The sequence below is a fragment of the Lepisma saccharinum genome, chromosome 28 (genome assembly GCF_977018435.1).
Source record: "Lepisma saccharinum chromosome 28, izLepSacc3.1, whole genome shotgun sequence".
In the NCBI taxonomy this organism is placed as follows: Eukaryota; Metazoa; Arthropoda; class Insecta; order Zygentoma; family Lepismatidae; genus Lepisma; species Lepisma saccharinum.
Window position 1 is genome coordinate 20220341 of NC_139256.1, and position 15143 is coordinate 20235483.

General features: G+C 40.3%; 1 protein-coding gene across 1 annotated transcript in view; it reads left to right on the forward strand.

Moving 5' to 3' along the window:
* The first annotated feature begins 10575 nt into the window (after positions 1-10575).
* The window catches only part of LOC145980835 (uncharacterized), a 60715-nt gene continuing 56147 nt past the window's right edge, over positions 10576-15143 (forward strand). The window contains exons 1-2 of the mRNA XM_083113925.1: positions 10576-10658; positions 14450-14652. Coding sequence (XP_082970051.1) covers positions 14530-14652 — 123 coding nt within the window. The 5' untranslated portion in view covers positions 10576-10658; positions 14450-14529. The remainder of the gene's footprint in view (positions 10659-14449; positions 14653-15143) is intronic.

Here is a 15143-nt window from a genome sequence, read left to right on the forward strand (position 1 = left end):
GAGGGGCTTAAGGGGCTTCTGCCCGCCGAAATTCTTAGAAAATAAAAAAATCAAATAAAGACAGTAATGAAGTAAAAAAAAGACCTTAAAATGACCCCCGATAACTATTTCTGTGTTTGAATAACTTTTAAAACGAAGGATTAAAATGGTAATTGGAGCTCGTATCTAATGAAAATAGAACAGCGACAACGGGATATCAGCGAAATTGATTTTCGGCGATACATTCTATGAACCAATCTCATTCTGTTCAGTAAAGGTTAGATTCATGGCACTGAACCGCGTTCACATTCAGCTGTAAATATTGATACAATTTGAATTGAATTAACATAATCCTTGAGTGAGGTGGAAATGGGTTTTGGATTTTTTTTGTAGATGTGAGAATCTTTAACTAGTGATGCACACATGCTTTCACTTACATTAAAGTTTACACTATGGTAAAATTGCATAAATATTCTACCCACACTGATTTGTGATTAAAAAACCGTAACATCAAAATATGTTTTTTAGAAATTAATAAATAAATAATAAATGGATAAAATGCAATGTCGTGCGAAAGCGTAATCCCTTAATAAATTCAAAGAAACTCCTGCCAGCTCGATGGGGAATCTGGTTAACGGCGTGTTCGACTTTGAATCCCGTCACTGAAGTTCCCGACTTCGAGTCACGTCGTGGGCATTGATGTTCTTTGTGTCTGCCCTTTCATCAAATTCATGTGATCATCACTCATCGCCGCGATTAACCAAAAGTGGTAAAAAGCGACGTCAAATAACAAATACATGAACAACAGGCCTGGCCTCTGTCTTGGTTTAGCAATGTGATTTGTCAATCACTATACGGTGGAGGCCGAGGCGGAAATAAATATCAGTGAGAATAAAAATTCATTACAACTTACCCTTCCTGGAGACTTATGATTTTGAAGACGATGCTACCCACTGTCGTATTTTTCTGACTGCACTTGCTTCCATGGACTTGAGTTTCATTAGTTTATTCAAATGTCGTATTCTAATAAAAGTTCTTGTTCTGACGTAAAGGGAAATAATATTTTCGTTAACTTCAGGAAATTTTAACTGCAATACTGTCTTTAGAGTGTCCATAACTTTGTGTTGCTTGGAAACACTTGACCCATGGAAGGATGCAAACACAATCTCAAATTGAATAACTTTTTCCATCCACTCCTGTGTTGGATGGGTAAGCCCCCCTTTTGATATGATTGATATCCAGTCATCGCTGCAATGTTCTGGAATATCTACTTTTCCCCCCCTAACACCTAAAGTTTCGTCAACTTGACGGCATTTAAAGGCCACGTACCCAGCCAAGTATTTAATGGCATCTTGCGACACGTCATTATCACTATCATCGGGGAGGCCCTCAAAATAGAAATAGATGAAAACGTTAATTGTTTCAGTAACGATCTCGCTACCCTGCGAAGGTTTAAGGCTCGAGTCCCGCCTGGACATTGTGTCCCTTTGCGGGTGTCCATCTATTTCATCTATTCCTTACTCATCCTCGCCTTCCAATTAGGTAAAAGTTACAGGAAAGCAACCTAAAAATAAGAAAAAAATATTTGCTTCGTAATGACGCAATTTGACAAGGACGCCGCAAGATTTTTTCACAGGAGAGGCAGCAGTGCTGAAAGAGGGAAAGGTTTTGGAATGCTCTCTCTCTAGTTAAGAAAATCCTCTTAAAGAAAATTCCCCCACTAGGATAATTTGCATACACATTGTAACGGTATATTTTGTGCTTTTAAGCTGATTCTCAGCAACATACACAATATACACAACCATACATTTTTGAATCCTTGTCCCGAGGTTCAAAACTTGCAGTACCTGAAGTTCTGTGGATGCTAGTTTAGGCAATAGACACGTACTTCTTCAAATTACAACTTAACGCCCATTTCCTTTTAGATATATATAGGTTTATTCATAATATATTTACAGAAGTTAATTCTTGGCCGTTATTCACAAAATTACATTCCGGTGTACCCTGTCCCCCCTTCCCGAAGAGAGTGTGTAGACTCGCGTAGCCACTGGCTCCACGAGTAAAAAAAAAATATAACCCTCAGTACCAAAAAAGGTGGCTGAAGGTATGTGTGCTGTGTACCCGGTTTCCCACATGAAATAAACTATTGGAATAATGTGAAAAGAGCAAGTGTGTGTACTAAAAGAAAGAGAGAAAAGTTAAAGTATCCGCCTATTCATATTATCAAGAGAAGTCTTCGTTTCGCCCCATAGAGAAGAGACACCTCTTTACCTCGCCGTATCGCACCAAAACATCTGAGGCCGACTGCTGCCTTCCCTTCCTTTTATAGGCCCCGCTAATGACCTAAACCGTTACTGGAAACTTACCGCTCCCCAACGGCCAAGAACTCAAACGTACAGGACATAGACATACACAATTTATAACATAAAAAAGGATCCAGTAATGATCGCATCATTACATAGTCCCCTCTTCCTGAAGAGAGAGATATCAAAGTTCTGTAACCTACAAAAAAAAATAATAATAATATACACAAAACACTTGTTCGCAGTTTCTGTTCACTTAACAGTTCACCCGAAATTCACAGTCAATGTTCACACGAAGCTTTCGGAAGTCCCACAGTTAATATATATCACTTGGTCCGACGCACAGCACATCACTTCACATACCTGGATGTCGTTCCTTCGTTGCTGAAGATCAGAACAGCTTCCTGCGGGCACTCACTGCAGTCTCTCCGTACTTCTGAAGCACTCCTATTTCTGTCCAAGGGATAGATTTTCCTGGAAATCCATCCAAGTCACCAAGGCTGCTGGTTCGACTCCCGGCAACGCCACTGCTCTGCGCTCCTGCCGAGATCGGAAGACACCGCTTCGACCGGCTTCCACATGAATGGGTCTAAATGGCTCTACATCCAGAGATGTCACTGCTATTCACTGGATTTTCTCACCACCGAACTGCGGCTTCTCGACGAAAATACGTGGTAAAAAAATACGCACTAACTTTGCGTTACTTTTGTTGACTGCGGAACGAAACGTTTGCAGGAGTAGTGTGTGAGGTATCAGAGAGAGAAAATAAATGAAAGATAAAAAATAAAGAAAAGATAGATAAATCCCTATATACAATATTTACAAAAATCCCCTTTTGAAATTAGATCAGAATCTGTTTCTCAGCTTGTAACGCATCTGGGGTACATCTTCATTCTCGTCTTCTGGAGAAGATACGTGCGCTCCCTTCGCTGAATTTTGCCCGGCTACTTTCTTCGCGAACTCAGGCGGCGAAGAATAAGGTTTTAACTGATCGCTGTTGGCTCTCAATATTCTTCCGTCCTCGCTGTGTTTTAGTTTGAAAGTATTTGCCGAAGTTTGCTCAACAATTGCGTGCGGTCCAGAGAACTTCCCCGAGAGTTTACTAGTTACTCCACGGGCCTTATCAGAGAGAGGATGTTCCTTAAGCCAAGCTTTTTCCCCCACCTTAAACGTGCACTTGCGGCGTTTCTTATCATATACTTTCTTCTGTGCATTATGCATGCGCTCTTGATTGTTGCAAGCTATCTTCTTGGCCTCTTCTATCCTGAATTTCGTTTCCTCCACGAATTCCAAGATGTCCTCCTGTCTGATTTCAGGTCCTTGAGGCAAAGCGTCCCTGGCCTTCTCGAAAGGACCCCTCACAGAACGTCCAAAATGCAAGTATGCTGGACTGAATGTGGTCGTGTTGCAAACTTGTGAATTCAATGCAAACTGCACGTACGGTAGCGATGACGCCCACTCGTTGTGCGACGAAATTAGTGTGGAAAGAGCACGTTTAGTTGCCTTTACGTAGCATTCTGCGAGATTGCCCTGCGGTCGATATGGAGAAATTCTGATCTGCTTGGAATCAAACATCTTCATCATCTGTTTCCACATTCTGGAATTGAAAATGCTTTGATTATCGGTGGAGATTCTCGGGTAGAATCCATGGATCGAGAATATATCCAGTAATTGTTCTAGCACAGATTTCGCAGTCACAACGCGAAGAGGGCGCAAGATAGTAAATCTGCTAAAGCTATCAACGCATACTAGAACATATTGGAAATTTCCCTTTTTCGAACGAACGACTGGTCCCAGAATGTCACAGTATAAGTTCTTGCCAACTTCTGTTTCCTTATTACTTGCCATGAAGCCTTGCTTCTTAGTCGTGTCCCCTTTAAATACACAGCATGGTTGGCACGACTTACAGTATTGAATAACGTCTTTTGTTAGGCCTAACCACGTGTATTGTTCTCTGACCTTTGCTAAAGTTTTTAATCTTCCAGGATGAGAAGCGAATGCACTATCATGCAAGGACATAAGAATTTGCGCACGTAGAGAAAGAGGTGCCCATATTTTGCCAGTTCCTTTCTCTTTGTACTTTTCTGCAGGCAAATTTCTCCTAAGGATTCCATCATCGTCGAAATACGAAGATTTGGCCAGTGTCTTCAACTTTTCCTTGTACATCTTCGTCCCTTCCACCTCCTCGTTCCTAACAGTCTTCGCTAAGTCTGCAAGAAAATTATCTTTCATTTGCTCTGAAATGATTGAAGTGGTGTCCAGAAGCCTGCTCGGATCCAGCGGTTCGTGTTCTTCATTCCCCTCGGCCACGGAGAAAGGCAACAATGAAAAGCCCTGCATCTTTTCACTTTTAGAGAGACGAACCTTGGGTAGTTTGATCCCTCGAAGCAAATTTTCTCGTCGTTTCTTCTTTATTTGCTTCGCGCTTTGTATAGTGCACAAAGCACTGAGGTCAGCAACTGGTTTCTGTGCAATATCTGACGAATCGATCACAACTCCGTCTTCCATCTCGAATTTTACGTAGCCTTCATCATTTTCATCTTCCAGGGGGAATGTTTCCTGCGCTGCGGGTAACCCGTCGTACTCAGACGGATGGGTGTTGCATACTTCATTTCTCGATAGAAAGTCTACCAGATTTAGCTCTCCTTTCACGTATTTGATGAGCAGAGGGTAGCGCGAGAGACGAGCTGTCCACCTTGACATCTTTGCGCTCTTGTTTTCAGTACTGAATATCGTGGTCAGAGCACTGTGGTCAGTGAAAACTTCCACTGCCGGAGCGTGGCAGATGTACTTGTCGAAAGTCTCGACTGCAAGGAGCAAAGCGAGGAATTCTTTGTGCGTTGTGCTGTAGTTCTTCTGGGCTTGTGAGAACTTTTTACTTCCAAAGGATACAACATGCAGTTTCCCCCCTTGGTCCCTCTGTCCTAGTAAGAAACCGGCGCAGTTATCGCTCGCGTCGCTGTAGATGACGAACGGCTCATTCAGTACGGGAATGTACAAAGAAACGTTATTCTTTACAGCTTCCTTCAGTTTGGTCAGGCACTCTTCGTGAACATCCGTCCACCGAAAGCGAATTCCCTTACGTAACATGTCAGTGAGAGGACTCGTCAACTCTGACATGTGGCTAATGTGACCTTTCAGAAATCCGAAGAATCCTAAAATGCTCTGGAGTTGCTTCACATTCTTCGGAGCCCTTATCTGGTCCAAATACTCAATCTTGGATGGGTGGCACATCACTTGCTTGTGAGAAATTCTGAAACCCAGGTAATCCACTTCCGAAGTAAAAAGTTGGGACTTCGATGGTGAAAGTGTTAAGTTCGCCTTGTGTATTCTCTCCAAAACTTCTTTCAGCGCGAGCAACAATTCTCCCTCCGTTTCTCCATAAACCAAAATGTCATCGTAAAATGCAATGCATGAGACACCCTGCAGCTCTCCAAGGACAATATTCATCAGTTTCGCCAGTGTGTTAGGAATCATGCTCAATCCATAGGGACATCTCAAATAGCGAAAGATTCCTCGTGAAGTGTTGAATGCCGTGTATTGGCGTGAGTTTTCTTCCAATAAAAGCTGGCCAAAAGCGTTTACCAAATCTAATTTACAGAAATATCTAGCCTTGCCTAATTTACTCAAAGATTCAAACATATCCGGGACTTCATTCCTAGATTTCTTTGTTACTGCGTTTGTCTTTCGAGGATCCAGGATCACCTTGTATTTATCCCCTTTCCTGATTAACAACGGTGAATTAATGTAATTAGATTTGCAGGGCTCAATGAAACCCCCAGCTAACAGCTCATCGATACAGTTATCCATTATTTCTTGCTTTTCTGGAGTCAAAATACGAAGCTTAGAATAGAATGGTGTCCTATCGGTTAGTTCTATTTTGTGCTGTAAGATGTGTGTAACGCCAGGTTTTTCAGAAAAGACGTTACTGTAGATGTTTAAAATATCTGCTAATTTCTTCTTTACTTCTGGTGAACATTCTGCACGCTCAATCAATTCTGCTATTTCGGGACGTCTTTGGCAATATCCCATCGTCGCGGTTGTTGCATCAGATGTTTCACTTTTTCCCATCGTCGCGGTTACCGTCGCGGTTGCCCCAGCTCCAGCCTCCACAGTCGACGTTATCCCCTGCAGAATCGGAAGACTCATCCCCGCTTCCCTCTTCTCCGCAGAAAACAAATAGATGACGTCACTGTCTGCAAAGCTGTAGCCTCCCTCTTTCAAGTGCAGAGATAATCCGGCTTGCCTTATGAACCCACGACCTGCGATGAATCCCTTGAAACAATCGCGCAAAACGACGAATTTATGCCTAAGTTTCACCCCATTCAAATGTACAGTAAGATACATTTCCCCACATGATTGTACAGAGCCTACTGCCAAAGAAATATTGATACGTTTATTGTTAATCTTATTTCCTTGTTTTTCCAGTTGTTTTGCTATCTCTAAATTTACAGTGCTCACAGAGGCCCCTGTGTCTACGAATAAGGAGAAGTCCTTTCCATTGATTTTACAGGGGACTAACGGCTCTTTGTCGCCAGAAGTGAAATTCCTGCAGTTGCGTATCTTCCTACTCCCCCCTTTGTTTTTCTTCCACGCAGCGCCTGCTACGATGGCGGTGTCGCTCTGTTCGGGCCTAACGAGTTTTTTGGAGCAGTACACATGGCGGCTTTGTGGTCAAGACCGTCACACCGAAAACAACGGATCCCCCTTCTCTTCGTCGGTTCTTCTGCTCTCGACGGGGTCCCAACATTCCCGGAAAAGCTTAGCCGGTTGACCAGTCCAGGATTTATGGCGCTCATTGATACTTCTGTTCCCACGCGGCCGAAAGTGTTCATTGTCCCCGCGGCTGCTAATTGCCTTGTGCCACTCGCTGAAGTCGGCATGGCAGACAGATGCGGCGAACTGTTGTCCCTCAGTTCTGGACAATAGTACAGGGCTTCTGAATACAATCTCTTTTGAATGTCCATAGAATGGGTTTCCAAATCTTTGATTGTTGCGAATGTTCTGTTGTACAAGTGTGTTCTGAATTTAGGATGGGAAAATTTCAAAACGTGCTGGATGACCTCGTCTTCTGTCCCCCGTTTCTCCCTCATTGCGAAAAGCTTCCTGGTGTGTCGAATAAATGCAAGAAGAGACTGGTCTGGTGACTGGTAATTGTTCTGAATGATCCTTGCTATTTCCGAGTCGTAATCGACACTAAAGAATTCTTCCAAGAACGCCTTCTCAAATTCCCTAAAAGTGCCGAATGGTCTCGAAAATCTGAACCAATCTGCAGCGATTTCCTTCAACGAAAGCGGCAAGATTCTATCTAAGAGAAAAGTATCCCCAATTTCCATGATTTCCTGATAATTGCGTAATTCATACAAATAATCGTGTGGACTTACATCGCCGACGTTTCCCTTAAAGATCGGAATGTTAATGTTGCTTTTTTCCAAGATTTTGCTCATTTTTTCCTCGCCGGTCCTTATCGAAGTTCCTTGTGTAACATTTAGAGAAAGTCTCTCAAGTTCCCCCACAATATCTTCCTCAGGCCTTCCCTCCAAGTTCGCATTGCCTAGCAACTTGCTAATGAGCTCCCTGTCTATTTGAATTGCCATTTTGTCTTCTATTATTTTCTTTCCACTTCGCAATAACATATGCCTTCAGTACTTCTCACAAAAAAAAATATCCCGACTATGAGCCCCCAGTATGTAACGGTATATTTTGTGCTTTTAAGCTGATTCTCAGCAACATACACAATATACACAACCATACATTTTTGAATCCTTGTCCCGAGGTTCAAAACTTGCAGTACCTGAAGTTCTGTGGATGCTAGTTTAGGCAATAGACACGTACTTCTTCAAATTACAACTTAACGCCCATTTCCTTTTAGATATATATAGGTTTATTCATAATATATTTACAGAAGTTAATTCTTGGCCGTTATTCACAAAATTACATTCCGGTGTACCCTGTCCCCCCTTCCCGAAGAGAGTGTGTAGACTCGCGTAGCCACTGGCTCCACGAGTAAAAAAAAAATATAACCCTCAGTACCAAAAAAGGTGGCTGAAGGTATGTGTGCTGTGTACCCGGTTTCCCACATGAAATAAACTATTGGAATAATGTGAAAAGAGCAAGTGTGTGTACTAAAAGAAAGAGAGAAAAGTTAAAGTATCCGCCTATTCATATTATCAAGAGAAGTCTTCGTTTCGCCCCATAGAGAAGAGACACCTCTTTACCTCGCCGTATCGCACCAAAACATCTGAGGCCGACTGCTGCCTTCCCTTCCTTTTATAGGCCCCGCTAATGACCTAAACCGTTACTGGAAACTTACCGCTCCCCAACGGCCAAGAACTCAAACGTACAGGACATAGACATACACAATTTATAACATAAAAAAGGATCCAGTAATGATCGCATCATTACAACATCCACCACCCACTGCATTATCTCTATGATTTTGCAATATACTCGTACTTATTATGTTATGCAGCAGTAACTTCAATTAATTCTTGTCAACAATAAGTCGCACCTGCAAAGAAGTTGCTGAAATTCTACTGCTGGAAATTTTTAAAATACAACACTGTATATGTACAATATATGGACATAATTTGATGCATGTTTCTTCCGTATAAAAAAAGAAAAAAAGAAAACACTACGTGTTAAATAAAAATTAAATGTAAGAAGGATACTGTTATAGACATTCGTATTATTGAAACTGATGGCAATATTTGCATTCCTACGGCTTAGAAGTTTATTATTGCGTAACTGTAACTTCATAATAATAATAGTTTTACTCACACGCACACAACACCGAAATTTTGGAGCTTCCCGTGGATGCAACTCGACAGGACTCATACAAAAGACTACAAAAAACCTAAATATAGGGTCGTTATACACACACACACACACTATATATATATATATATATATATATATATATATATATATATATATATTCTCTGAGGACAGCCCAATTGTATTAATTTCCACGTAGTACACCCTGGACTGCATTTTACATACTAGTGACTAGCGAGGCTCTGGCGTCTGGACTCGTGGCCATTTTAATCCTTGGTGGGGCTCGTATTGTGTTGTCCTTACATGTTTATGATTGTTCCTTCATCACGCCTCATCTTATCACCATTCATCCTCATCTTCGCGATTAGCCAGAAGTACCAGAAAAGCGAAATAATAATAAATCAATATGTATGTATGCGTCGTTCATTTAAAGACGAATTTCTACTGTGTTGATCGCTACTATGAGGATGAATGATGAACTAATGTGTGGAGAATGAGACAAGCATTGCTTTTTGCCTTACTATGGTTCAAACTGGGGCCTCTGGCTTCCTAAAGCGTTATGCTGTCATGGAGACCCGTTATATACATGTAGAGGGACTTACTTAATCCTTTCCGTTCAATCTTACTCTCTCGATCCTGTTGCAGTTATGTCCACGCTATAATTAATTAAGTTAGTAAACTATTTGCATGAAAATATACCCACGAGACTCTACCCCGCCCCCCTCCAGCACACACAGGCATTTCAAATTGTTTCGCCCGACCCTGTGGCCGAGTGGTTAGCACATCGCGCTGCGACGCCAAGGGTCCAGGGTTCGAATCCCGGTCGGGCTTGGTTGTTTGTGAATGTCCATTCATCAATTTCATCACTCATCCCCATCTTCGCAAATTAGCCAAGAGGCACAAAACGCGAAGTAAGATAAACTAAATCAATCAATCAATCAATCAAAAATTGTTTCACTTTACGATTTTTCGGGTGTTCTTTCTATTGTGCTCGTCTCAAGATGAGACTCATCTAATAATCATTTAACTTCATTGCTGTGTCTCGTAATCAAGGGGTCCCGGGGTCGATACCCGGTGAAGGCACATGGTGGTTCGGATTCCACTTTAACCTGTAGGTCCAGTCCCGATTAGCCTTACTGTGCATAAAGTGGCCTTAAAACACTAAATCAACCAATCAACCAACCAACCAACTTTATTGCTGCGTGTAGAAGTGAAGAAAGATAGTGTTAAAAAACCAAAGACATGGGTTCCCTTTTTGGTGAATTCAGCATGAACTTGTTATTATTCCATCCTCAGTTAACTTGAAAAGGTACGGGAAAGCAGTGAAGAAGAACTACATGTTATAAACATTGCTTCCCAAGAGTTATAATCGCCTCTATGATGCGATAAACTTGCTTGATTTTACATGTTAATAAGCGGCCCGCAGCTGAGGGATCCCCTTTTTGACGTCACTCTAGCAGAAGACCTTCACGTGCCGCCGTAGCGCGGGAAGCCGGAATAGCACCCCCTGTTTCCAAACAAAGCCCTCGCGACGAGTTATTTTCCGTGGCGGTTCTTTGACGTGTGTATTTTTCGGTTATCGTTAATTTCTATTTAGAGGTAATAGTTCTAAAGGTTTATAATTGATCTAAACGTCACGTTCGACAATGCACTAATTTTCTGTTAGATATTGATTGATAGTATATCCGTACCGTAGAATATATTCCTGTATATCCGTCCGTACGCTCTATCTGCGTTGTATCTAAACACGATGCAATATCATTTACGTCTAACCGAAAGTATTTTAAATGTAAGCGTGATTGATACGTATTCTGAATGAATATTCAAACAAATGATTTCAAAGATTTTAGGTAAGGTCTACAATTAGTTAATGCTAGTTTTAAAGAGTTGTATCACTCGCTTCCACACATTTCTACATGAAAATAATGTTGGCGGCAAATGTTAATCCTGCCACTTTCCTGAAAACTGAACAAGAACATTTTTGCAAATTGATCCTGAACATGTAAAATTTAAGGCTAGACTCCTACTTTACGTCCTTATTGCCTTTTGGTGGTAACCAATGGGAGTTAACAACACTGCAGGCTCGTCTTTGTGTCCGCGTTGTGAATGTGTGTGCTTTGCTCATTTGCGTTCAACGTGGTGATTGCTTCTTTGCATATTCACGGGGACGAGGTTAGGTTAGGTTCCATTAGCACTCATTTCACCCCTAAATATGTGCGTAATCATCGAAACATTTCCTCAGTACGTTCAATTACGCATATCCGGACAACATCGGTTTTTATCGATTTCCGCCTCCAGGTAATTTTTGCTCGCTTTGGGATATACGTTGTTGAATTCCTTGTACAATAAGCTTTCGAACGATATATGACACTTATTCCTTAGGAAAAGGACGTAAAGTAGTGTCTTACCAAAACAAATTGTGACATTTCGTTTTAACGAAAGAAGAAACCCGATATTGCTCCAGTAAAACTATCAAAGTTGGGAATCAGATTTCTTCAAATTTACAGGAGAAAGTACTTACGGAATTGAGTTTCTGCGTAATTTCGGAAGGTTGTAGAAGCGTTTTCTCGCATTTTTCAATATATTTGGCTGGTAATTCATGTATTTATCTATAATAATGTCCGTCCGATGCACAAAAGCTGTTGCTTGCATTTCCATCCATGTACTTGAACTTATGTTGCGAGCATCTGATGACGTAATCCCCGGTGTTTCCAAACACACAATTTTTTCACTATATTGCCCAACCTAAAGCAACCTAACCTTACCATGATGGTGCGTGGGGCTATCGTGGATGGTTATACAATCCAGAATGGTTTTTGGGGCTATTCATGGATGGTCATACTATCTCGAATGGTTTTTGCGGCTATTCGGGAATGGTTTTTGGGGCTATGCGGGAATTTTTCTGTTAAGAAGGTTGAAACACTGCTTTGCCGTTCGACACACAACACTAGTCAAGATTTGCCCGCCATTTTGCATGTTCAGGAAGCGAGAAAAGAACAAGGAACGACTTGAGGAGATGACCGGACCCCTCTCCGATTTTCTTCATATTTGGCATACTCACTAATTGAGGCCTCCTAATCACGAATCTGAAGTTAAAATTTGTCGGGAACGTCGAGAAATTGCAAAATAAGCTAAAATAAGGCACTAGTTTTCGGAATGGAAACCATCGATTTTCGCGAAGTTTTTTGTTTCACAAGGAAATATATATATATGTATATTCCTGATACTACCACGACACCAAATTTTAACTATGTTTGCCTAACCTAACCACGTGCCAATGGTTCGTGAGGCTAGCACCAATGGTTCGCAATTTCTAGACATTTCCAACAAATTTTAACTTCAGATTCGTGATTAGGAGGCCTCAATTAGTGACTATGTCAAATATGAAGAAAATCTGAGAGGGGTCCGGTCATCTCAAGTCATACCAAGAACAAACAATAATTACATATGTCGACAATAGATACTAATTTTGTTAAAAAAAGCGAAATCCCTTGTTAAACAATCTTTCCCAATACAGAATAAGTAAGTACGAATGTCAACAATTACAGAATAAACTAGTTACAGATAATTCCCGGCTTTGATAGTTTTACTATTGCTCCTTTTGCAATCAATAACAGGATTAGTAATTTGATCCATGATTACAGTATAGTAATCTAGAAAGTGCTAATACGTAAGAACTTAAACGGACCAAAGTTCCAGTTGTTAATTTCGAAGTAAGGTAACAGTTTCATATATCGGAGATACATTTCTTCATTTTTACAGAAGAAACTACTTGCGGAAATGAGTTTCTCTAAGGTTTCCAACGTTTGTCGACATATTTTCTTTCGTGGAATCTATTTGACCTGAAAGTCATATATTTTTCAAGAGAAATATCTCGCCGACGCACAATTGCCATTGCTTTCCCTACGTGAACCGGATGCTGCATACGGTTGATGACGTGACCCCTGCCAGTGGTTCCAACCCCCCCTTTTTTTTTAACTGCTTGCCTAAACTAACCTTATCGGAATGGTTCGTGCGGCTATCCGTGAATGGTTCGTGGGGCTACCCGTCAGGTACCCGTGCATAATGTACAATTTGCACACGTGACTAACACAATAGTGGGTATTTTTCGGTGAAGAAGGTTGGAAACACTGCATACCAACTACGCTAGTCACGTTTTGCCTGCCATGTTGTGTGTTAAGGAAGCGAAAAAAGGAATGACAAAAATTACTCTCTGAAAAATTGTGTTCGTTTTCGTGTAGAAAGCATAATGGCACCTTGAACTATGTTCCGCAATACACGATTGGTAAGTATGATCCATGCGAGACACAAAATATCCGATTTTAATGTGTGTGCGATCTATGAAACTGGTACCCGAAGTAATGATACGTAGGCAGAAGACCGGTATCAATTTATCCAAATACATTTTGGTAAAACTTCGAAAGCGTCCCAATGGATTTCTTCATTTTTACACAAGAAACTACTTACCGAAATTAGTTTCTGTAGCATTTAGAAGTTCTTGTTGGTATTTTCTTTCATCGAGAAAAACCGATGTTGTCTGTATATTCTAAATTGAACGAAATGAGTGCTAATGGAACCTAACCTGACAGGCCTAACCTAACCTCGTAGGCATACCTCGTCCCCGTGATGGTTCGTTGGGCTATCATGAATTTTTGGGGCTAACGTCAATGGTTTAATAATTACTCTTTATGCCAAAAATTGAAAGCAAAATAGCACCATGAAGAATCTTTCGCAATGCGGAATAGGTAAGTACAAATGTTAAGAATGACTAAATAATCGATTGAGAGGTGTTGGGATGCTATCGAAGTTTTACCTACATTTTAATATGCATAGTACAATCACTAACTATGAATCAGGGGAGTACCCCAGGAATCAATCCTGGGCCCTTTGCTTTTTATAGTGTACATTAATGACATACCACAATACACAAGTACGAAGATTATAACGTATGCAGATGAGATGACAGTAATATCCAGAGGTAACGATGCAAATGAACTAGAAATCAACACTTTTATCACAATCAATCAGCTAACACAATACTTAAACATCCATGGATTAATAACAAATAGTAATAAGACTAAATTTATGATATTTAACAAAAGTAAAAACAGTGACTTCAATACACCAACAATATGCATTAACGGAACATGCATGTAATCTGAAAGTACAGTGAAATCAAACTATCATCACATATTTATGTTCTGAAACGACTAGCTTTAACCAGGGTTGGCCCAGGTGGGTCCAGCCCAGTTTTCCCCATGAGGTTTTTTCAGGGTTTTTTTCAGAAAATTTTTTATATTATTGTTATAATTACTTGAGGTTCTAAATCAAAAATAGTTAATGCACTACAATTCATATGCTTGTTGTTCATAGTTACTTATTTTTTTTAGGTCTTTAAATGCAGATGTTACTGGAAGACTAGTGCTTCAGCACTAGGCGGAAACACAGTTTGGATTCTGTATCGTCTGAGATGCCCCACCAACATACATCAGGCAACATGTTGCAATCCCACTCTGAAAGATATCCGAGGGATAGTATCATTCTGAATCCCTTTATCGAGAGAAAGATCAATGCCTTGTGGTCTACTCTTCAGGTAAAGTATTTTACACAAATTTATCCAGCATTATGGAATGAGTTGGCTGTAAGAAAAATTTCCAGTCAGTATATTCATAAATTACTACTTGAATAAATTATATATCTTCATGTACAATAACTTTAACCAATAACTTTTGTTTTTGTTGACATAGCTTTTCATATTATTTTCAAATGTTTGTCATGTATTTAAATATCTTTGTGTATGATATGCAAAGCTCGAGTAAATTTAATCTTTTTTCCTTTATATAAAATATTAATGTAAATTTTTTTATGTATAATTATACTCTTGTGAAAGTGTCACACAGCATTTTTGCGGACCCCATGAATGACCAAAGGTATTGATAAATATGTACTTCATAATACTCTTATAAAACATGCAAGAAACCATTAAACATCTGAAACCGTTACCATAATTTTTTTCCAATTACATATTCTTGCATAATTTTTGGGCAAATTCCAGTCAGTGTGTTTTTTTTAATTTGATTTAGT